This window comes from Antedon mediterranea, chromosome 4 (assembly GCF_964355755.1).
Source record: "Antedon mediterranea chromosome 4, ecAntMedi1.1, whole genome shotgun sequence".
NCBI classification, from domain to species: Eukaryota; Metazoa; Echinodermata; class Crinoidea; order Comatulida; family Antedonidae; genus Antedon; species Antedon mediterranea.
In genome coordinates this window covers 25195056-25221801 of record NC_092673.1, presented here as the reverse complement: position 1 = coordinate 25221801, position 26746 = coordinate 25195056, and the positions used below count along the sequence as shown (strand labels likewise).

The 26746-nt window shown below is 31.4% G+C and overlaps 1 protein-coding gene across 1 annotated transcript; it reads right to left on the bottom strand.

Annotated features, from left to right (window-relative positions):
* Window positions 1-6224: 6224 nt before the first annotated feature.
* Window positions 6225-25938, bottom strand: LOC140047730 (protein mono-ADP-ribosyltransferase PARP14-like). The gene is made up of 24 exons (XM_072092765.1): window positions 25897-25938; window positions 23386-23761; window positions 22543-22785; window positions 21917-22231; window positions 21432-21671; window positions 20820-21077; window positions 20236-20535; window positions 19761-20009; window positions 19275-19511; window positions 17516-19165; window positions 16752-17350; window positions 16224-16457; window positions 15141-15362; window positions 14759-14834; window positions 13707-13889; window positions 13274-13348; window positions 12815-12985; window positions 12340-12543; window positions 11866-12020; window positions 10581-10658; window positions 10018-10384; window positions 9607-9758; window positions 9227-9401; window positions 6225-8308 (listed from the first exon to the last, which is right to left on the bottom strand). Exons 1-24 carry the CDS (start codon window positions 25936-25938, stop codon window positions 8046-8048), a joined length of 6864 nt encoding a protein of 2287 aa, XP_071948866.1. The 3' UTR covers window positions 6225-8045.
* Between the last annotated feature and the right edge of the window lie 808 nt (window positions 25939-26746).

Below are 26746 nucleotides of genomic sequence, written 5' to 3'. Positions count from 1 at the left end.
AAATAAAATGAATAATTTAAGAATATTTGTTAAACTACCCACGAACAAAAAACGAAACATACTAACCGACTCATCGTCATTACGAAGTTCAAATAACGAAAACTTTTCCTTGAAAAATCCACAGGAGACACGTTTTACATTTTCTAACTGCAATTCAGTGTCACATTGTGTCGCAACACATGTACATACAACGAGTCCTGTCACAAGTCTGCCGACGTTTATTTTTCTATCGCTCATCATTTGTTCTAATACATAATACAGCGCTTCCAAAGAAATATCTTTACACAATTCTAACACATTAAAATTGTTTTCCAACTCTTTACAAGCACGAATAGTACTCTGGAGGATGGGTGAATCCAAAACAACTAACCCCGTCAATTTATATTCAATGTATGCTAAAACTACTTCCTCTAAATCAACCATAACGCTCGACAAAACAAATGATAATGGATGTAATTACCAAGAAAGTTACAACTTAAAACCTTTATTTTTGTTTTTAAAAGAAGTTGTAACATAGAAACTAATTTTGTCAGGAAATGTGTTTTTATTATTTATGTGATTTATTTGTGTTTAGAAAGTTACAACATTAACATTTAATTTGGTAAAAAAATGTGAATATACGGAGCCGATTGTAATTTTTAATCCTTAGTATAGTGAGAGATTTTATAAACAAAAAAAGAGCGAACGGAAATTAATGATTGCAGATTAGACATATAGAAATGGATTGAAATTGGAAATCTACATGATCAAAGAAAAGAAACCCATTGTTCCGACAGAAGCTAATGACATTTACAAAGGATGACACACTTTGAATAGAATAAATACCGTATAACATAATTAAATTTTGTCAAGATAGTTGTCAAAAATAAATAAAATATATTATACTGAATTTACTTTGTACATTTATTTAATTTAGGCCGTAATTAGGTTTATTGTTCATTTATGATTGTGAAAAAAAAAAAAATACATACTAATAAAACAGCATAGGCCTATAAAAAAAGTAAAAAAAAAAATAATGATTCAGTGTTATAATTTTATTTACCTGTCATTATGTTAATAAAACATATTTAAATTTAATTTATGTCATGTTAGATATATTTTCAAGGACATTTGTTACATACAAATAATTTTGTAAAGAAATTTGTTACATAAGATAAATTTGTTAAGAAGTTTGTTTCATAAAAATATTTGTGAAGATAAATTTGTTACATAAAAATAATTTTGTAAAGAAATTTGTTACAAAAATTTATTTTTTACAAGAAGTTTGTAACAGAAAATTATTTTGCAAAGAATTAGTTGCATCAATTGATTTTATCAAACGTATGTAACATAAAAAAATTATGTTGTTGTTGAATAAAATATTTTGTAATTCAGTCCATTTGCTCAGTAGTTTGTTGAAGTTGTTAAGTCTTGTTTGTGTAATATTCTTGTAAATAAAAGAATTTACTTTTAACCTTTGTAATTATTTTGTAAATATCATTTATGCATTTTTTTTTTTCGTAAATAATTGAATTTATTTATACTTTTTTTTTGTATGGGAATCAATATTTGTTTATAAATTTAATTGTGATTATAGATTTCTTCTTTATTTAGTATGTCGATTAATTTCAGATTCAGAAACATGTTACACAAGAAACAAACATTTTCATGAAATTCGTTACATAACAAATAATTTATCAAGAATCTTTTTTTACATAAATTTAAATTTATCATTAATTTTGTTGTAAAATTTATTTTGTCATTAAATTTTGTTACATAAAAAATAGTTGTTTCATGATTCTTGTTCTTTTTGTTCAGTACTTATATGAAAATTCAAGTTAAGAACGCAATGACAATGACTGGATGTTTAGCGTGATTAGAGGACCGCTTTCCTTCGGTAAATCGGTATTTGTTAACAATCTTTTAGAGAATAATTACTTTGACAAGTCGTTTGATGATATGACATAGTGTTATGGCGAATATCAAACTTAGTTTACGGAACTAATTACTGCAACATCTGACACAAGTTATAAGAAGGGTATACTTATACATTGGATGTTTTCGATGTTAGTAAATAACACAATGGTGAATAACTAGATGTTTACACCTTCACTGCTATAATTACAGTTAGAATGTCATAAAGGGTAAATCGGTATTCTTTAAAGAATTAGGCCTATAAAACAATTAAATTGTCGAGTTGCTTGACGTTAGAGAAGTAAATGTTGTTTGTGTTTACATGTGTGTCATAGTAGAGAATGAATTATAAACCATTACATTGTCGAGTTTCTTGACGTTAGAGAAGTAAATGCTGTATGTGTTTACATGCGTGTCATAGTAGAGTTTTGTGTTTACATGCGTGTCATAGTAGAGTTTGTAATTATATTTTTTTCTCAACAACTATCGACAACATATAATACATTTATATTGAGAAAACATCGGTCAGTTAACTGTTCATTTTTTTTATTTATTTGGTCAAAAACAATTTTAAAAATTAGGCCTAATTAAAGATGATCTAATTGTATTAGAAAAAAAGTGTGGAAAATATAGATTGACCAAAAAAAGTGCCATAACAATAGTTAATCGATTTCCAAAATCGTCTAAAAAGGAGGGAACATAAAAATCACTTAGTTGACGTAGTACACTCGGATGATGATGATAGTAACACATTATTAAATACAGTATGTTTAAATGTTAGAACCGTTGACAAACGTAACATAAACGTGCAACACCAAGAGCACGTGTCATTTCAACCATCTGTCAGTAAATGCTCGAATTTCACTAAAGTATTCACGCGCGTAGCTCTTTCGAAAAAAAATTATCTAGGGAGATTTTGCAGTCTTTAATAAAACGCAATTATAATAAATCCAGATCACATTAACTACCATAATCTACAATTTACCAAGCATTTTTTTCACTTTTTGATATTAATTGTGCTGTATTTTTTTTTACATCTAGGTGGTATTTATTTGATTATACATATTACCATATTATACCCCAAATAAAGATGCCTCCCCTCCCCCTAAAAACCCATTTGAACAATAAACGCCCGGGGAGTTTAATCGGATACACATGGCAAGTTACTTCTAGCATTCTGAAAAGAACTGTTGAGCTTGACGTTTCTATCAAAATGTTCTTGGTGACAGCAATAACTAGTACTTGAAATTGAAACAATTTAAAGTATCAGTTATTGCATAACATTACTGTCTAAGGATAAGTTATGTAGAGATATGTTTTTTGTTTGAAACATTAGTAATAGTACAGTATTTCTGTTCATCTTTTAACCACATTTTCTATTACAATGAATGTAAATATGTATATTTCGAACAATTTGATACCAAATTTAAGTTTCTACGACCAGTACTTACAGAGATATGAAGATGCCATGATATGTGGGTCAAAGGTCAGAAATGGCATTTCTGATAATTTTTGACTAAAATGTCCCATTAGATTGAATATGAAAGCATGCCTTCTGAACATTTTGAGACTAAAATTGACTTGCTGCGACGAGTGGTTGCCGAGATACAAGTATCTATTTATATTTGTTCATATAACCTTTGACCTTGACCCTTTGACCTTTTGTAACATTTTAAAAAATGTGCTACAAATAACAAAATGTTTATTTCAAACAATTTAAGACCAAATTCAAGTGTCTACGATCAGTTGTTACGGAGATACATACATGCCCTGGGGTGTGGGTCAAAGGTCAGAAATGGCATTTTCGGTCATTTTTGACTAAAATGTCCCATTAGACTGAATATAAATGTATACCTTCTGATCAATTTGAGACCAAAATTACCTCGCTGTGACCAGTGGTTGTCGAGATTTAAGGATCTATTGGTGTTTAGTTTGATAACCTTTCACCCTGACCTTTTGACCTTTCGCCACATTTTCAAAATGTGTAACCAAGCCAATAATGATTGTTTGACCATCCTAAACCAATTTCTGAAGTCAAATTCTCTGGACCTCAAAGTGCATACGAAAGTTGATCTAGCTACTATACAGTAGGCCTACAACACTAGGCCTAATTAGTGTGGGAAGCGTGAACCACTTAATCACGGTTCTGTGACGCCATTTTTCAACATCGTTTTCTGATTTGCGTCTCAAAAGTGATGATTCAACTTCTCGTAAGAGCAAGGCAATGGATTTCCTTGGTGTAAAGCGTGGTTCCCACTAGAACGCAACGCAGCGACGTTATTGACGCAAAGAGATGTATTGCGTAATCACAAGTTGGAACCGACGAAGATGACGCAACAATGCTGCAAAAATCGCAGGTTTGATTTCACACAGGCGGGGGAAAACACAATTATTGGAAGGGGATTTTCTTACGTTGTGTAGGTTGCGTTAAGTTGCGTCGCTACTGGGAACCAAGCTTTATAGTGTGGAATGCAAAATTGTATTTTCTTACGTTGCGTCTGTTACGTTGCGATAATTCACTCCCACCTCATCCCATTATTTCTCTATATTATACTGTATATACAGTTATCTATATATAAATTATGGTTAATTCTGACATAGGTGAGCACAATGCAAAAACTTCGGTACAAATCTCCGCCTTGGATACCTACCTTATCTATCTGAGATGTACCGCGAAACGTAGATTTGATAACATTAGTGTTCACAGCGACGCTATTGTTCCATATTTCTATCTTAGGAAGATATTATAAAGAGTTTTTTAACACAATAATTTATGATTTCAACATTAGATTTTCATCTCAATTTCAATTCTTCCCGGTCAAAGTAATTTCCGGGTTTAAGATAAGTTCACCTTGAAACAACCTGGTTTCAAATATTTTCTCTCTTTTATACACAAGGGAGCAGTTAAAATAATAGATTTGACCCTAAAGGTGACTGGAAACAGGCACTTTCCATCAATCAATACAGTGTCCCTTTGGAAGACGAACTGCCATTAATTAGCCATTTCAGTTTTTTGTTTATTTTAAAACATACCGCGCGTGTGTGAAGGCCTACTGTTGTTCAATGTGGGCACCATTTGAGAAATCAAATATTAATAGAATAGAAAGTATACAAAGGAAAGCAACAAGGATAATAATGTTTAGAAAGGAAGGTTCCTGGGACACATCTTATTTTCATAGGTTGAAAGTGCTTGAATTATTATCTATTGATGACTTGTTTAAATTACATAGACTTTCATTAGGATTTAAGGTGTTGAAAGGTTACTGTCCCCATTCTTTCAATGAGTATATTAAAACTAGTGAAAGATGTCCGGGTAGGCTTTTACGTTGGAATTCGAAAGGCAATACTTTTCATAATTCTGTATTTGTTTCCTTTCCTAGACTATGGGAGCAAATACCAAATGACATAAAAGATTCACAAACAATTTCAATATTTAAGGCTGCTCTAACAAAACACTATATTTCATGTTATGTATAATTTATTTGTATTTTTCTTGTATATGGTTTTATCTTTAACTGATTGTATTGTATGGAGTGAGTGCAGAATCTGTTTGGGCTTTAGCCTATTCTCATTCCTGGTTATTTTTACATTGATGACCGAATAAATATTATTATTATTATTATTATTAACTGTAGGCTATCTTCATGTGTCCCGTTAGGACCGAGATGTCTGCCCATGTTGCAAGCCGTAATGTCTTCTTCTTGGGCCCACTCTGTCACGGCAGTTAGTTTCAAAAGATGATTAAATTAAATAATATATTAATAATTATTAGGATGGTATTCATTTGAATAAACGCCTCTCCAATAAAACATCACTTTGAATAATAACCCTCCCCCCCCCCCCCCAACCCAACTATCTAATAAACGTCCATCCACATATTTATAATAACACAATTATACTATTTGTAGTAGAATTCACCGCACTGTTATCTACAATTTACCAAGCATTTGTTATTCTTTTTTAGCACTTTTCATATCTATTAGAGGATTTCATTTGATTATAAATGTTACCATATTATTAAAACTAAAAAATTTAACATATATCCCTCGAATAAGCACCTCCCTCAAATGACCTCCGCCTCCTCAAAGGGCCCTACCAAACAATAAAAACTATACTTTAAAATGTTATTAATCATCTAAAACACTGTGAAACAAAGTAGTTTAGTTTTACGAATGTCAAGCATTTTCAATAATGGTAACCGACAGAAAACGTATAAGGAGAACCTTATCATTCCGAGAACCATCGTCTACACTTCCTAGAGGGGGAGCGAGCGAAGCGAGCTCACCCTCTAGTATATATAAAAGCAAACAAAACTTTGTTTTTATTGGAGATATTAATTTTATTCAATATGTTGATACATTGCGGGTATGTTATTACATAATTATCTACTACTTGTCCTGAAAATAACCTAACCTAACCACCTTGATACAGCATCAATCAATGCAATGATTACAAATTTAATCCTTTCAAATTCAAAATTAGTAAAGCATGATTCAAAGTTCTGTCAGTAGGTCTTAATCAAAGTTATTTAAAAAAACATAAATTATAGAATATTAATTTCACTTTTTTGTCAATCTCAGGCTCTGGCAGATTTGCAGAAAATATAATGCTTCTCCAAACCCAGTGCAGGGACAGTCCTGAATCAGTAGGTCCATTGGGTAACTACAGCAATTGAACAAGAAACCTTATCTTTTTTAGGGCTATTTTAAATCGCCATTCCTGGGTCCAAGTATTTAACATAAAGTTATAACTGTCCACAACGAAATACTGATACATGAACCAACAAGCAATGTGGTTTATATATGGCTTATGTTGCTAATGTAAAGTAAATCACGAATGTATTTTAATCATCAAGGTGTTTTGGCGCTGGTTTAAAGAATTATTTTGTTAATTTGTTTATGAACTGCAAAGAAAACAAGGTGAAAACTTTAACTGATATTTCAACATAATGTTAAAAATAAGTGCATCTTAAATATTATGAATAGTCTATAAAATGGAATTACTAATGTTAAAAAACATCAAAATAATCACTTTTTTGTTGATTAACAAAACAATAATATTTAATACCGCTTATGCTACAATTAATGGTAAATTATATAATTTTGTAGCTAACATGCCTTCAGGACTAGATAAATAAAATATGGCTGGATGTTCACCATTGTGTTTATTTTGCAACTTAAAGATGTATTGTCCCTTTGAGTAATTCCAAAAAAAATTTTTTTTTAATATTTCGAAAAAAAGTGGGTCATTTTGAAGTATCATGATAGTTATTAACTTTCACCAAAAATTAGTTGGGAAAAAAAATAATTTAACCGAAACGGACGTTTTTTGGTTCAAAAAATAACTTTGACTTCCAGTCAATGTTTTCGATCAAAACATATTCATAATGCAACGCGCTTGTTTGGCTATTCTTTATGTATAATCATAAAACTTCCTCGCGATCTGTGTGAAAACACCTTCTCAACCGCGACAAGTTGTAAACAATCCTAATTAGCATCATGCATAATGCATACTCGTGGTTTGAAATCTTTGTTTACTTTGTGAGATTTTTCCAGATGAAATGTAATCGAATTAATTTAACTGTTAATTACGTAAACTTGTTGTTTTTGCCTCAATTTTCGACTTAAAGTGAATAACTTTAATATTACTTTGAAATTTAAATTTAGAATATTTTGACCATCATTTTTTTGTGTTTCAAGGGACAATACATCTTTAACTAAACTTTATGTTAAATGTACCATTGTTAATTTTACTACTGTACTAAACACTACTACTAATTTACTGTCAATGATCATTCACAGATATTTTATTAATTCAAACCATCATTTTTTTAATGATAGTAATTTAAATTCCAACAAATATTATTGTATAATAAATTGTATATATTACGGTAAAATAATCAAAGTACAGCTACAAATGTTCCTCATAATGACAGTTCCTATTCTTCTGTATTTACGAACTACTACTAAGCATAAACAAAATGTCTTTATTTTTGTCAAGTTTTAATTTGTCTACAAATCATAATGAAACGGATGAAATTAAGATTTTACTCTTCTATGGTTAACATGATTTAGAAAAAGTATTACTTAATATTTTCTAAGAATTTGCAAATGTTTAGTGCCGTTGACTACATACAGTACTAAAAAAGTGATTTACTTAAAAGTGATAAGATAACTTGGATAGGCTTGAACATCATGAAATATGACGATAATTTGAGGATTGGTAGGATTATCGCCAACACTGTCAAAGCCAGGTGGTGGTGCCAACATGCCTTGTTGTCCTTGACCACATTTACCAACAAGAACGTGACACAGGAAGATGTTTTTTTCTCCATTTGCATTTTTTTTAGAATATGTGTCACGGGCAGAATAACCAGCAGAGGTAGCAAAATAAGTTCCTTGTCCATACATTACAGCTGTAAATATTTAGTAATAAAAAGCAACAATTTATTATTATTATTATTCACTTTTATTTCAAATATCAAAAAATTGACCAAAATTACAACTCGTGGCTAAGAGCCAAATTGCGTGTAAAATACATGTCATATCAAAAATATAAATATATATAAAAAATATGAAAAAAAAAAAAAAAACAACAAAGAAGGGGAGAGCAGTCGCAAACTAGCAGGGGAGAAAATTAAGAATTCAGTAATTTGATGAAGTAGGGTATAGGGCTATTGGTAAATCTGGATGTTTTAGACGCTAGCTGGGTAATTTTGTTTTTATTTCTTAAATTCCTACCATGACAGCTATGTCTGGTCGGTGGGATTAAATCAGCTGTTTGTTTAATTTTGGGGAGATACTCAGCGAACTTGCGACAATGCTCCACCCTTCTTTGAGCCAAAGTCTCTAATTTAAGAAATTCAAGGGCACCAGAGTAAGAAAAGTAATCATTGCCTAACATTATACTTTATAGCAAAAACAATAAAGTGGTAGATATGCACAGTCTCAGTGGGGAAAGCATATTTTGAAAATCTATACAGGTATTTTAATACATTTTAGGAAAGCAGAGTGTCCACTCTAGTTAATTTGATACACTACTATCATCATATATTAAACATTGCATTTCATCCATACCATAGAGATCTATGTACAATTAAACAAATAATTCAATATCGATATGTGCATGGTTAATAATACCCTAAAATCGTAATATCTCATAATTTTTATAATTTGCATGTCTGTCATAAATATAAAATATTTATCACTACTTTGACTCTGACAAAGGAGAAAATGGTAGAAAACAAGGTCAAACTCTTCTCGTTAAACTTAAAAAGTAAAACCTAAATTGAGATTAACTAAAAAGTTATTTCTTCAAGTTTTTTTACTCATACCATTTTTTCCAGCATAGCTTCTGTTAAAACCTCCTTTGTTGATCTTGTCAATGGTTCCTTCATCAGTACCATGGTATAGCACTTTTTCAAACTGTTGGCCTGCCATAGTCTTTGCAAAGGTTTCTTTTTTAGCAGCATATTGCTTCCACAACTCAACATTTTGAATGCGACTTATCTATAATAATTAAACATTCAATTGCCGTTGCAATTTATTTGAAACACATGGCTAGTTTCGACATAGTTTCTGTCATTTTTGTCATTTCATTTTTCTTTAATATGATCTATTTCCAAGAGTTATTGTTATCAATAGATTTACTATGATACAGTTTATAATGTTAATGTAAAAATAACTAGTTAAATTTTATCATATAGTACCATACCTTAACAATAGATTGTACTTGATACTGCCCATTCAAAGCAGCAGTAAACTGACTGTTCACAAGTTGATATTCGCTACTACCTGTAACTACATCGATAACTTCTAGTAGTTGACTTTGATTCTTTTTCCAAGAGACAGGAACACTTATTCCATCTAAATAATAACAATTTGTACACTAGATCAAAATAAATTATTATATTATTGTTATTGTTGTCAAATAAATTGTTTGACTCTTTAAAAATATAATATATTTAATAATAAATAGTAATAATAAAACTATTTATCCATAATTTATGATACTTATTACAACAAATAGTGATGCTTTCTGAATCTGGTGTATGCATAAATATTTTTCCCTACAGAAATTATTTTTTTTTGATGAAAAAAAATGGAGATGTATATGTTACAATACCATTGACTTCTTGACGAATGACGCTACAAGTTTTACTGTAAGTTAAATCAGTTTCTTCCATATTTTCCAGGTTCACTTCATATTTATGATTATTACTCGCAGTATATTTTAGTTTTTTCTCTTTCTTTTTATGGGCTCTTTCCAACAAAACTGTAATATCATCATCAAATTCAACCACTTCATTTTCTTCACTGGTGTAAAACCATTTAACCTCCTTTAAAATCAACTTCTTCTCTTTTTCTTCTTTTTCGGCTTTGTGTATCGTATCTGTCATATCAAAGATGGCCTCTTGAGCACTCATTACATTAACAGTTCTGCCACGTAGTTCAACAGTGTTTGACTTGATCCTTCTGGTATCAATTTCAACCTGATACAAAATTATTTTTATAAAGATGTGAGGTCTCACCACAAAAAAGACTATTATATTTTTCGCCCACCAGTCATTAACTTTTGGGTTCCTCCTTAAAATAACTACATGTGTTCTATTGTTTGTATTTGACATAAACCAAGCACCTTAAATTTAAGCACATGAACAAATTTGAGCAAACAAAGTATAATAGTACCTCATATTTGCAAGCTATCTTGTTTAGCTTTACTTGGTGTCCTTGTGTAAATTGGCTGAAAACATCTTTGTGTAATATCTAGTGCAAAAACAATGCATACAGTGTTCATTACCAACATTACCAAGCACCATTCAAACAGAACTGAAATTTGTCTTCTGTCTCTGGAACGTTTTTCTACAGAAGTCATGACATAGTGCACAAAACACAGCTTTGCTGAACCATCTTGTAAAAACCTAACTTATTCTGCTTTAATATTATACAGATATTGACTGCTTAGAGGTTAAATATAAGATTTGACATCCCCGAGGGAATGATATTAAGTTCGAGGGAATATATATTTCCCGAAGCGCCAGCTGAGGGAAATATATATTCCCCGAGAACTTAATATCATTCCCGAGGGGATGTCAAATCTTATATTTAACCGATATAAAAGGCAATATCTGTTATATTATATAGCCAAGAACAAGTCTGCTGGGTTGGGTGAAGCTAGGCTAGGCCTCCTATAGTATTTGTATTGTATTTAAACAAGCCTGCCTAGACACCTTACCTTGCGAAGAATAATATACAGATAATTACTAATTAATGATTCCTTGGCAATAAAATATTCACTTAGGCCTAGGTCGTTTAAATTAACAGAAGAATTTCCATCAATAAGCCTATTAAAAATAATAATATTATAATCAGGTAGGCCGAATAAACAATTCGTCTTCTTCTCGATCTTCGAGGAGCCGAATCACCGGATGTTCAGCGCGTACTACTTACTAGGTTACTACCGTGAGTATTGACCAATCACAAACGGTGTTTCATCACATTTAGGGTGGACTTATAACAAATGAGGGCGCTATGTATGCATAGTTTAAATAGTTTAGAAGATTAATTTCTTCAAGCAACTTCCGTGGCGCAACGGTTGAAGCGTTGTCTTGCGATGGAGTGACAATTCCACCCGAGTTCAAGATCGAGTTGATGACTTTTGTTTATTTATCGGCAACGCGAGTGTTCGCACACGAAAATTACACAGTCAATATCATCGTACTCGAGAATCTATATGTTTAATGACAGGGGACACGATAATTACGCGAAAATTACACAGTCAATATCATCGTTCTCGAGGATATATACGATTTACGATCCTCGCAGCGGTAGTCATGTGATGCAGTTTCAACCAATCACGTTAGCGTATTTACATAGGCTATGTAATATATGTATTTATATGCATGCAGTAAATTTATATCATAAACTATGTTCTGTAAAATGAAATAGGTATTTTTTATTATTAAAAAGTCACCTTTTCTGTTGTTTCCTCAGTTATTATTGATTGTATTTTGCCCTTTGCTCCTTGTATTTCTTTTTCATCTAGTGATAGAATTTTCAAAGTAAGTTTTGGACTTGTATCAGTCCAGTCTTCATCCTCCACTCCCCACATCTTTGACTTCACAAAATCTATAATGGAAAAATATTATTTTGTTATTCATTGTTCATATAAATTCAGATGCCAAACCAGGGGTATACATTCCAATATAAAGCTTTTAGTTTATGAGAGTTAAACACTCAAAGTACAGCTAAGACCATATTTGGGGATTAAGCCTATTAAGTCCATTACCACAGTATTAGACATTAGAAAGAGTTAACAATCACAAATAAACTGAGATCTAATTTCTCCATTGGACATCCTTTTCACTATTCTAAATGTTGGCAATTATCTGGACATTTTTGCAATAAAATGCAAATAATTCCTTAATATGTAAGGTACACAACTTACCAACACCTCTCTGAAGAAAACTTTTCTCCTTGTATTTTTCACCCTCCATATCTTGCATTGCAGATATAAATTCTTTGGTCATAGATTTATCAAACACAATTATCGAGATATTTTCCAAGGAAGTTGGCTTATCTTTCATGGAAAATTCACAAATACATCCTAATATGAATGTAGCTGCTTCTTTAGATGATTTTCCAATGTTTCCTAGAATTAAAAAAAACCCATATCTATTTGCATGGAAAATAATTTAAAAATTAGCCTATTTCATTAACTCAAGTTTTAGGATGACATTGAAAAACAAAAAATATGAGAAGGCAACTTTAATTTGTGCATTTTGCTAAGCTATAGCTTATTTGTAGTGGTTAGGGCTTGGTCGGATTCAATACTACAAATGTGTAATCAAACAATCACTGAACTAAATAGTACTACATATATTATTTTGAAATGAATATAATTATACACATGACTACATTACCTGTACCAATTGCTGGAAATGCCAGTGTATCATTCTGCCGTTTGTTGACGGTTCTCATTATTCTAACTAACATTGCTTTAAGCCTTTCATCGTCATCCCTAGGAATAGGAAGATGGCAAATTCCACCACAGTTCAGACTACCAGGACCTGTCCACACCTCCTCTGTTGGGGCTACATAAAAACAAACAAACAAAGTTTCAATACTTTCAATGATGGTGAGCAGTCCACTTTAATAATAATTAACTAGCAAAGAAGTGTAAAAATGTAATATGTATTTAAAAAAAACAGAGATGTACAATGTATGTTCAAACACTTTCATTTAGTAGGATTTTTCTTATAGTTTGAAAAGTATTAATTTGATAAATTTTGATCATAAAATAAGCAAAAAGCAATATAGATATCAGTATACTATTACATACTACTTTAGTAATTTAACAAAAAATGTCTACACATACTTACATCTTTTTTGGTTTTGTAGACACTCTGATTGAATGGCATTTCCTCCTGCTGTAAGAATTGCTTTCGAAACAGCTCCTATTAGCCAAAAAAGAAATTGTAAAAATGACGAAGATATCTATTTTCTATAAAACATTTTATGAATATGCATAATTTAGTAGATGTACATGTGTATTAAATGACTGAGGCCATCATAAATTTACCAGCCCTGTCCATATTTGATCATCTTAAGCCTGTTTTTCTGTCGACGTTATTCAACGCTATCGTCGTCGTTGATCGTTAACAGTTCAACGACGATCGTTTGAAAATGATAACGTCAGCGAGTACCTTTCCTGTAAATTGTTAACATTTCAATATTACGTAGATCGCCGATTATTGTTAATGATAGCATCGATTAACATTGACAGAAAAACAGACTTTAATTATGATTACTTACCATAACTCAAATCAAAAGCACTTGAAGTTAAATTGACAATAGCATCTGCATCACTAATTGTTATATCTCCTTGTGCAATCGTAACAGTTACACTTCCTATTTCCATCTCTGCCTGAAGTTTATTTAATTTTTTAAAGTTTTTGTACGGTGAGGAAGTTGAAGGAGTAGATACATTCTCATAAGCTGGATATAATGCAAGAAAACTTGACATTAATATTTAAAAAGTATCAATCAATTCAGTATCAAGTATTACAACACAGCTGATTGTAAACTTGCAATTTGATTGGTCAATGACACATCAAGTATTATTTGGAATTGGTCCTATCTAATGAAAAAGTGATCTAATGGTGATAATGAATGGCTCTAATGCACGTTCATATTTCCGTAAAAATATTGAGAATTTTTGCCACGTGACGTTGTTGACTGAACAGGTTCGGAAATCAACTTGTGAGCGCCATCTATAACTGTTCTACTCCTATGGCCTAGCTTCCCAGCCTAGCATTCGTTAATGATTTACATCGGAAAATTGAATAAATGTAGGTGTGTTATAAAACAGATAGAGAATGTTTTTTATTCATTGGAAAATCAAATTTTCAATTGTTCAACTCAACATGAAATATTCTCACCATCCAACTCATAAACATTCATATTTGTATATCAATTTATTCCATAATATCCAAATAATAATATAATTGTTTGTATTCCTTCAACTGTATGTTGCTGTTTCAAAGATTTAGAATCAGCTCCCAATTACTCTGTGTATATCTCCATCTCTCACACTATTTAAGTCTCAAATCCCATCTTTTCTTTTAATTTCTCATTCATTTCTTTTTTCACATGTTTTATGATACAGTGTGTAATACAGTGTATTAATGTAATGTAATTAATTAATGTAAGTTTATTGTCATTGCTATGGCATGAATAGTTACAATGAGAAATTTTTACTATTAAAAGACTACTATCTAAAGGACATATCAAAATATATTTTAACTAAAAATAAATGTAAATAAATCTTAGATCCTATACAAAATAAAACTCATCTGCTTCTTTACCCTTTTGTGGCTTTTTGAGTGTTTTCCCTTGTTTGTTTTCTGGGTACTTCAAATTCTTGATCTCAGAGACGAATGCCTAAAATAGAATAGGAAATGTTGTTAATTAAACAGAAATTTGCTGGGATCTGGGGTCACTGTTGTATAATCATTTTTAAAAAGTCCTGTCTGTGTCAGAACTATAAACAACATGATTAAAGTTTTTTATTTTCATAAAAAGGTACACCGCACTGGTTGAGTTTAATGTAATGGTAGGAAAAATGTATAGGGTTTTATCTGTTGAATTTCTTTTTCTAAAAAACACCACATTTACAGAAGCAAATATTTGTCAATCAATTTACACTATATTGTTGAAAATGTTCAGTATATTAAATTAAAAACAAACCTGAATAGTTCTATTATCTTTGTGATAAGTCAAAAAATGAATTTTCTTTAGATTGCTCTGTGGATGATTTGCACTGAAACCTATAGCTTCCTCATACATGATTTTAGCTACGGTATCAGCTGGATATCCCAGATTTCCAGTTCCTAAAGCAGGAATTGCAATTGACTGCATCTGCATGGTGGATGCTGACAATAATAGGTTCTTTAAAAGTTCTCTCATATCCTAAAAAATGTCAATATTGATTTTTGAATTGCTGGAAGAAATTATGTTTTCCAATTACGGTAGAACCCCTACACATTCTGGACCCAAAAAAGTGTCCCTTTAATAAGGGTGTACTTTGGATAGGTGTCAGCTATAGTATTAAAACATATATTTCCCACACAGGAAAGTGTTACCTAATAGGAGTGTTCCTTGAAGAGAGGTGTTTAATAGGTTGAATTCTACTGTAATCGTATAATATAAAAATTCACTTCTTGTTCAACTTAAAAAAATATTATCTCTCATATTATTAATCCACATGAACAATTACTCTAAGGTTAAGAACACTGTCTTTTTTGTTTGTTTTTGGTCTTGTATTTTTTATTTCTAGGGATGCAAAACAACACTTATATTCCCTTTCAATGTATTTTACATTTGTATTTCTATGCATTGATAAATAAATGTCCATAAATGAAAGTCAATTTTAAAAAAAAAGTGAAATGAATTTGTAAAGATATTTATTTAGTGTTGTTTTGAAGACTTTTATTTTGACTTTTTGGCAGTTTTGTATGTTTTGATGGTGAACAAAAGGCAGTGCATTTATGCAGAATGTTATATCTCTATATAATTATTCAAAAATTGCACACAAAAAACAAACATGGCAGCACAAGGCTGAATTGCATGTGAATGTTAAAAAAATGCATATAAAATTACACACAAGCACAAAACAAACAAAAAAGAACAACAATCATGAAAAATATCAAAGACCAGAAGAGCCAAACAGTTTTAGGAATTAAGCTTAAGAACTTTAGTTTTACTTTTTAATTTTGAAGCTCAATTGGGCGCCATACAAAAACCTAAATAGAATTTTAAAGAAAAACAAACCTGTATGGAGTTTTGTCCATTATATGCCTGTGATGATGTGTGGAATACTTTTTTACACTTCAGTGAAGCAGGACCTGTTTCAATGAATTCTTTTGTCAACATATTTTGTTTAGCAGCTCTTGCAGTACTACACTCCTGCTGAAGTTGGGCACCAGCAGCTTTAAGAAGAGCTTTTGAAACATTACCACAGTTGAGGTTGAAATTTCCTGAAGTTGTATTTACAATGACATCCACCTGAAGAGAAGTATATAGAGCAATATAATATTAACTGAACCATTTACTGGGTTATTTATATATTTGAAGCAAAAACTAAATAAAGACACTTGGTTTCAAAATTCCAAATACTGATAAGCCCACTGGAAAATGGTAATTTTGACCAGTGTGATAATAACCATGATTATTGGCCAATACTGAATTTATAGTGGGAATTCTTCAGTCAGGATGTCAGTTTTTTAGTGACTTTAATCAAATGGGATTTCAGCCAGGATGACGATGAAGTTATTGCTCCTGAACAGAAACAATACAAACCTTAGAATCTTCAATCTTTCCTTTAACAAGCCTAATTGTAATTCCTTCTTTTGTTGTTACTACATCACCAGATATCTTTAATCCAGAACTTGGTCTAGCTGGCATTGCCATGGCAGCTCCTGCGAGGTCTTCATTGTCATGAAGCATTATGAAACCATCATCATCATCATCTTCCTGCTCTACTTGGAAGACAACTTTCATAGCAGACTCGAACGCTTTACAAACATTACTGTCGTTGCTTAAAAAATACACTTGCTGTAGTGTTGACCCAGGATTGTCATCAAAGTACTCCTTAGTTGCTTCTAAGATCGCTTGTGTGCATGGTGCTAAAGGGTAGCCATACACCCCAGAACTGATGGCTGGCATTGCAATAGAAGTGAATCTATATTTCTCTGCTTCTTCATAGGCACCTGTCACTGACTTCATGAGAAACATTTTCATTTTCAGTTGTTGGTTTGATTTATACCTTGGACCAACAGTATGAATAACCTTTTTGCATGGAAGTTTACCAGCATCCGTTAAGACCACTTCTCCTGACAGAAGCACACCACCTCGAGATGTCATTATCTTATCACTTTCTATCTGTATTTCTTTTCCTCCTAAGAACATAAAAAGATATTTAAAAAATGAAGAAATTGCTGTTTGTTGTTTCATTCACGGAAATCAGTTGTAAAAAAATTTAAAAAATATATCTTATTATTTATATTGAGTAAATACAATTATTATAGACTCCCTTGAATTTGACTAGTATATAAAATGCTTACCTGCATCAACAATAGCTTTAGCCAATCCACCGATATGTTGAAGTCGGTCATTTGCAGCATTCACAATAACATCAACATTCATTTCAGTCATATCTGATTTACAAATGGTCAACTCAACTCCTCTTTGTAACTTGTGTCGCAACAGTACTTGCTTTGATTCACTGCTTGTAAACTTGCCATCAACCTCTATAATACACTTGAAGATATTTTCTACAGATTTTAAATCTCTTCTTCCTTTATCTTCGCTCTTAAAATAGCTTGCCATACCTGGTTTAGATATCAAATGTTTCCCTATCTGCACTTTGCTTTCAAATACTATTATCTTTTCAGTAGCTTTGTCAATACCACTGCGATTTCCTCTGATTAAAACACACCCAAGGTCTGCCTTAGGTATTAACTTCACAAATGATGCTTCCAAAGCATTTTCTATAGAAGAAATTTCGTGTGAATGATGTTTTTCTAATAACAGAACTACTCCTCTTTCGGTAGGTTTTTTTTTCTCCACTATCTGGTTGGTAAGTAAAAATTCATTTAGTTTGTCTACAACTTGACCAACAACTGTGTCAAATCCTGTAATTATGATGCAGGTTTCACCCTTTGCTTGAGAAACATCTCCAATCGTCAACAATTCTAGTGCTTTAAAATATGCAAGCAATTCTTTGCCTTCAGCTGATTTCAATACTTTGACTTTATCACTTGGAAGAGGATATGTCTTGCTTTTTATAATTTTCTCAATAGATGATCTTGTAGCCTTGGCATCTTCAATAGAAGTAGAATACACTTTTACACGGTTTTCCTCTACAACATATTCAATGTGGAGATGATTATCTTTTTGAACACGTATGACATCATCATAGAATTTCTTTAGAAAATTGGAAATCTCAGCAGATTCACACAGAAAAGAAACCTCTACAATGTTCTCTAAATCTTTGTAAAGACACAAAGAAGCTGAATCTATGTCACTGGGAAGTCCTGTAAATGTTATTGTACTGCTATTATCATCGACAACAAAATCTACTCCAAATTTACTCTTAGAAGTTTCTTCAAAATTGAGCAAATGAATCTTTTTAATTTTTAAGGCCTTACACTTCTCAGATTTCACTACTATGTCCTTTTTCCTTTTGATTTCATCATTCATGATCTTGAGTTGTTGTGCAAGCTGTTGGAATGTGTTATCAACAACATGCCTTACTCCTACAATTATCAGGGATGGTGAGGAGTCATCTAGTTGCAATTCAACATCTTCTGCAGCTGCCTTTTCAACGTATGGCTGGAAATCTTCAAAGCATTCATCTCCAATATCCAACCACTTTATATCAAATTGATCACAGAGACGTTTGAAAGTGCTTGTAGCATATTTATTCCAATCATGAATATTTTTAAGGTCAAATGCAGAATCAACATGCAATTTTACAACATCAGGGGAATCTTTATCAAACTTTATTTGTATTCCAGCAGCAGATAGTTTATTCATGAACTCTTGATTCTTACAAGCAAACGTCAAAAGGTAAGGATCTACCTTGACAGAAACTGGATCTGGAATCCATTGAGATCCATCTGACACAAATTCACCGATTTCGTCATGGCATAGACAAATTTCCAGATCCTTATTGTCAAGTTTGTGTTTTCTTTTACAAACTGACTGTACAACTGAAATAAAACATTTTTTTGTTTTTAATTTAACTGCTGTATCTCTAAATTCATGGACCATTGAAATTTACCAAACTCAGAATATGAGGTTAAACAATCTGAATCCTACCTTTGTAGTTGGCAAATTGTAATGTTCCTTCTCCTCTTTCTTTATCCAGATACATTTCTTGTATTGGTCCTCCACCACTTCTGCTAGGATTTTCAAAATAAAGTTTCAACATCTCCTTTTTACATGACTTTTTCAAGTTCTTCACAATGACTGTGTCAACATCAAACACTTTCTTCGCATTGATTGTTACATCACAAAGTTTTTCTTCTTTAATGTTTGATATCACCTCATCAATATCTGTCAAAACAAATAACAAGGGTGCATTATTTTTGTTAATATATGAAAAAGTATTTACTAGTTTTTCATTTTATAATATGTATGAAGTACATATTCACACATTTGTTTTGAACATATAGAACTATAAGATACATTATATCATATTACCACTATTACCATAGTACCATTATAGTCACAGTAACATTTAACCAACAGCTCTTGCTCAATTTCCACAATACAATACAATAATTTAGGTAAATAATATATTACCATTAATAGGGTCTGCATAAGTCACCATAGCTTTTGTAGGATCTTTTCCAAACTTGACTGTTGGTTCACTCATTAAAGTAACTTTTTCCAAATAGAGGTCAAACATTTCCTCATTTAATTGTTTTGGAAGATCAGTAATCAGCAAACAATTCTTATTGAGAGGTCTTTTAACTTGCTTCATTCCAAGTCTAACTGTCAATCTTGTTCCAGACAGCTCATGATGCTTTTGTTGAACTACTGCCTCAGCAACTATAAATACAAATGTTTTACAATGAAACTAAAAAATAAATTATGATTGGGTGTTTTTTTGTAAAGCCTTGGTTTGTTTAAATTTGTTTTAAATTATAATGAAGATGTTTCACTGTTTACAAAACTCCTTCCTCACATATATTTTACTAATAGTGTAATTTGTTTCAATGAGGCATATTATCAATTTGTGGAGAAAATCAATAAAGCTTTCAAAACTATAATGTACCTCCATTTTGTTGAAAATGTATGATCCAACTACCAGTAACTTTCTGGTTCTTCTGCATTAAAGCAATTGGTCCTCCACAAGATTTCTTCTTGCTTTCAAAGTATAATCTCATATGGTCATCCGATATTGAGGAATCCACCTTTTCCACTACCAATGGAACAGTGTCCTCATCCTCTTGCTGTTTTACTTTTTTAGCATTAGGCTTGTTACTAAAAATCTTCTTTTTAAGTTGTGGCCTCTGAACTTTAATATCTCTCTTGCCTAATTTATGACTTGATTTGTTCAACACACTAGCAGCAACTGAATTAAAATGCAGTATGATAAATAAAAAGTTATTTTATTTTGATTCAACATCAATAGAACAAAATATTCACAATGAACAATTAGAATGTTTTTTTTTTACAAGTGTTGGTGCTGTTACTTGTGAGCAAGAGCTCATTATTTGCATAAAATGTATTTTTTACTTTTTATGTTAATATTTAAATTCTAAGTTCAGTTTAAATTAAACCAAAATATATATATATTTTTTAAATTAAGACAATGCATAAGTGAATGTTCAGTTTTTAGCATAATGCCTAAATTACCTTCAGAACTTGAAAACCTAACCGTCCACACATTTCTATCTACATCATACTCAGCGTTAACATCTTCACCATTACCACCAGATTTCTTTGATTCAAAATACATTTGTAAAATGTCTGTGTCAATGTTTTCATCAGCTCCATGTACTTCAAGTACTGACTTATCCACACTATCCTTAAACTTCCATTCTTTGTTAGGGCGTTTAACAACAAGTGGACACCTGTTTATCTTGTGGTCTCGTGCAAGAACTCTTTCCACAACTGAAATGCAAAAAATATATGTAAACAAATAAAATTGACAATACATTTTTTTTCCGAGTTCCCTGATAATCTACAGTACCACAAACATAAATATTGTATCATTAATCATAGGATAGGAAGGCAAGGTTACTATGTCAACAGTATTATAAAAACACATAACATAAATATTTTGGATGAAACTGCTTTTCAAAATAAGATGATAGAATATTTAATTGCTGTTCAGGCAGTTGATAATGTTGCATACATGTTAACATGTTCTTCACCTGCTGCATAAAAATAATAAACAATAATAAATACTGTATATTAAATAATTAATCACATTGACAAATGGTTACTGTACATTTACATACTTACTTTGATCATTTTCAAATGTTGCAATAAATTTACTTTCATCTTCACTCAATTTAGAAGACACTAAATTTCCTCCACCTGATCGCTTGTTCTCGAAATACATCTCAAGTGTTTCTGCTCCAATCATAGGAGGAAAACCACTGACTTCTATAGTGTTTGGTGCAGGATCAAGTTCCTCAATTAAAGAAACATCTACATGTTGCCCTTGACATTTATGTGACCGACTGCAAACTTGATTTGCAACTAATTTTTAAAATAAATTTGATGGATTAAAATTGTAAACAAAATATATACCAAAAGTTGCATTTCATTTTTGTACATGTAGCAGTAATACTACTAGAGAACAGCACAGATCTTCAAGGTAAACATAATAAACTGATTATGATGGCAATACTGAGAATTGCAGAGAAAAATGGTTTAATGAAAAATTAGATATCATAACCAAAATAACCTTAATAAAATGTGATATAATACAAACAAAATGGTACCTCCAATTTTGTTGAATTTTATTATTAGACTTCCTGGTTGGTGTAAATGCGATTTTGAAATGTCCCCACCACTAGAATATTTTTCACTCTCAAAGTACATCAAAAGCATTTCCCTATCCAATATCTCTTCATCAAATGTGACCAGGACACTTGCATCATCATCACTTTTTAGAGAAGCTAGTGGCTCATTTTCAAAATCAGAAACAATTCTTGACAACCTTTTTCCCTGCCTACGGAAAATTTCTTTTCCAGGACGTTTAACCATGAGTTTGCAATTGCTTAACTCATGTTTTTTTCTAAGAACCTTCTCTACAACTGCAACAAAAAAGAAATATAGTAAAAAATATTAAAGTTTAACTTCATAGCCATAAATTGACCCAGTCCTATGAGAGGCCTTAAAGTTCCTTAGGCTTTTTTGAGAATGAATTCATTGATTTTTTCATTTCAATTCATTTATTTGGTCAACAAACAAATACAAACATCATATAAACAGATCAGAAGAAACAAAAGTGACAAAGGTCTCTATAACTCAGTAGTAATTTTTCTATCTAGTTTATTATTATTTAGTTTAAAAAAGTAATAATTACATTTCCATAAATTACATACAAAATGTAACAAATGAGTACCTTTTGGATTTGAGAACTTCATGGTGAATTTAGTTTGGTCTTCATTCATACCAGACTTTGAAATTTCATCTCCTCCAGATTTTCTTGGGTTCTCAAAATACAGCTCAAGCACGTCTGCAGAAATTAAGGAACTAAAACCACTGACTTCAATGGTGTCTGGTTCTGGACCTCTTTCTTCCAATAAGATAACACCTAAATGTTGCTTTTCCCAAGCATGTATTCTTGTAGATACACGTTCCGCAACTTATACAAGAATAAAACAAAATTTCCAACACATGTTTGCAATTAGATAAAACTACACACTTCTAAGTTCTAATAAAATTATTTGGATATCAAGTTGAAACATTTTGACATGAATTAACAAATGTATGGTTTATGCTCTAAACTACTGTATGCTACATGATAATTTACGAATACTAATTATTGTAGGATATTTTCCAGGATTTTAAACCACACAAATTTAAATTATTTTACAAATTAATTTTTTCTAAAATTATAGTAAATTTTAGCATAAGTACTACAAATATATAATACCATTTCAATCAACAGCAAAAATATGAATAACAAGAAAGCAATCAGGGAGTTGCAACCTCCACCAGTAAGAAAAGAAAATAGATCAAGAATCGTGATAAAGATCCGTCTTGTAATTTTGACATACAGAAGTAAAATAATTAAAGTGGTCCAGAATTGGGATCCATGTCCAGATTGCCTCCTAAATTGAATGCAGTTTACCACATATCTGCGTTTTCAATTTGGTAAAAGGTCTGGCAATAACTTTTTGTTACACATGCGATTGACCACATAAACCTCTCGCCATTCAGACGAAGGTAATAAAACACCTACTTTTTTGTTGCTCAAATGCGATGTGTACCACTCCTGGTTTAACCAGCTTATGACCTGCAATAGGTCCACCACCAGAACGTCTCTTACTTTCAAAGTACATTAACAATGTATCCAAGGAGAGATCACCAAAGGATACTTCTAGAAATAGCCGTACATCATCACCATCGTCACCTGGTGGGTCATCATTTGTGGTGTCCAGTGAATCATCAGCATTATCTTCATGTTCTGATCTCATTGGCTGTTCACTAGAATTAGCTCTTCCACCTTGCTGGTCATTGCCATAAAGGTCTTCACTGCTGTTGTCAATAGATGGTGACCGAGGTGAAAGTGGACTAGTATCATGTACACCACCCTCCATTGAAAGTTCTGGTACATCCTATTATTATTAAATCAATACTATGAAAAATGAAGATTAATAAAATCAGACTTTGAATAGGTTATTTTGTAGTTTAAAAAAAGTAAATCACTTTCGTAGAAAAAATAAACGGAAAAAAATAATGTTTTCACTTATAAAATAACATGATAAATGGTTAAATTCCACCAAAAATCCATTGACTGGCAGCCAATTTGACCATTTTTTGCTTTAAATTCCAATTTTTTCAGGTACTGGTTTGGTCCAATTTTTGGTCGAAGTCAATAACTATTATGTGACATAAAAATGGCATATTCAACAAAAAAAATTGAAAAAAAAATATTTTTCAGCGGGACAATACATCTTTAACTAAACTTCAGCAAAAAAAGTTTAGAAAAACATTGATTATCATATTTGGAACACATATCAACAGAGGATAAACAGCAATATTTAAAAAATTATAGGCCCTAATTTTATTTTAATAGGACATTAAAATAAAATTAGGGCCTAATGATTGAATGTAATTGAATGAATCTCTTTCTAATTATAATCTCATTATAATTGTTGGGATTGCTATTAATCACTTAATACAATTTATATGGGTCTTTATTTCATAATATTTCTCATTGTTTTATTTATCTGTTCATTTCAATTGGGGTAAATGGTAATGGTATCTTTCGGTTGAATGTGATTTCTGTTTTTTCAAGTATGTTTAAACAATTTAAATTATTAACTGATTACAGTTTTACTCATGAATATTTATCAATTTTGATTAGTCTCATGACTACAGTGGGTCAAAGTCAAACATATCTACATTCTATTGAACATTGTTTTCTGTTTCAGTGATGATTGTAATTGATAAAGGATACATCATGGCTTCTGTATAGGTGGAATCAGTAGAACATGGAGAAATAAGTTAATCAACTTATTACTCCATGGATAGAAAAATCAAATTCAACTATGATACACAAGTTTATAAGATAATGTTTTTCTATAAACTTACCATCATAGTTTATTTCTATATGTTTTTGTGGATACTTACTTGTATGGAAAATGCATTTAGTTATCCAAACTCAAACAGTGTCTGTGGTCATGATTTTTTTTATATTCATAATTCAGAATGCATTCCAACCCAATTATGGCCTCTCTATTGCTGAAGTTCATTAAAGCCCCCTTCCCTACATTTTTTAGATCTAATTTAAGATCACAAACTATATTTAATGTAAAAATAATAATATATGGTCCTATTGCGATAACTTTTTTTTGTCTTTATTAAACGGTTAAAAATGTGAAAAATAAGTCGATTCTAATAATTATAGCGGCCCGCTATAAATCCCAAAATGCATTGCGCGCGGATTGATATTTTTGTTTTTCACCTGTAATTCGCCCACTTTTCGATCGATCGTGAGGCCAAAACAAATGGAAGATTCCTAACTTTTCAGCGAAAATACCGGTTTTTCCCCAATTTGTATCAACGGAGTCTGGCAAAAATAGAAAGACAATTAATGCAGCAACTATACAACGTCAGGCTAGGTATATAGCTAGCGTACGATGTTCGTACGTTACCGATGTTTACCACTGAGCTAGGCCTACAAAACTAAGCCTAGCTAGGCTAGGCCTAAAGACCGTCCACGAGAGTTCGATCGCCGCGAGCTACTTAGGTAGTGCATTGTTTCTCACTTTTTATCATAATTTACCATAAAAAGTACATTTAAGACAAGGAATGACATGGTTTAATGTTTTTAAAGTGATATATATGTATTATTTTCCAAAAAACATCCAAAATTGCAGGGAAGGGGTCTTTAACCTTACATAATCGACAATCTTGCAAACATATTTACTGTACTACCGCAATAAACTCTTTACTATTGTAGCTCTAATTTGATTCCACAAAAGACACATTAATTGGAAAACATAAATTTGTTTACTTTTTGTCAGATCCTAGCATAACATCAATATAATACTGTAGTAACATGAAAGAGGAAAAATGCTGGGCAGGGGCAGCTTAATCAAACATGCTGTAACTCAAATGAGCCGGCTATGCACTTTTTAAAAAAGTGAACAAAGTAATAATTGATAGACAAATTGCAGCAAGGATCCCTCCACAATCCCTCTCTTATGTCACACCTACCGGTAGGCCTATGTTCTTGAAAACCTACCTTGGATATTCCAGCTTCTTCTACTATTAACTCAATTTCCATATTTTCAATAACCAATGTATGATTTTTCTTTGCCAAAACATTTTGTGCATCTAGAAATAAACACATGATGATTAGGTTCCTTCTACTAAAGGTCAACTTGAATAATATCCCAATTCGAAAATGAATATTCATTCATCCAGTGGATTCGGATTGATATCTTTCTAAAATAAAAACATATCCAGATTGCCTTGACTTAATTTCGAAAACCAAGCTTGTCTCGTATTAAATAATTTTTTTATAAAATACTATAATTTAACATACGGTAGGTTACTTTAGTATATATAATTCTACCTTATTAATAATATTCAACGTTTGCACTCCTCTTTAAAAAAAAAACCCCGGAATCTGTCCCCAAAGTCTGACTGAACTGCCAACAATTCTAATCCCAACCCATGGACGTGGTTGTTCAAATTTACTGAAGGCGTACTGTATATTTTATTTGGATGCCTGGTTGTCGACGTTCCACAAACTATGGACTGCAAAACATTTTCCAAGGGCTATGGGGTGGTTTGAGAAATTTAAAAAAAAAATATTTTAGCAAAATGCAGCTTCTAACAAACTGTAAGTGATGATAAATGGTGTTTGATTTAACCAAATTGTGTCAGAGTTTATGTGGTTTTCTTGCGGAAAATATTTGTAAATATACCATAACACCATTGCTAAATTTATAAAGTGGAAAGCTGTGCTGAAAGAAATAATACAATAAGGTCCATATTCCTGAAAATGAGGATTATTGCGGTGGATAATTTTAGGAATATTGACATCCATGGCAGATTCTTTCATATTATTATTAGCTTAATTAACTTGG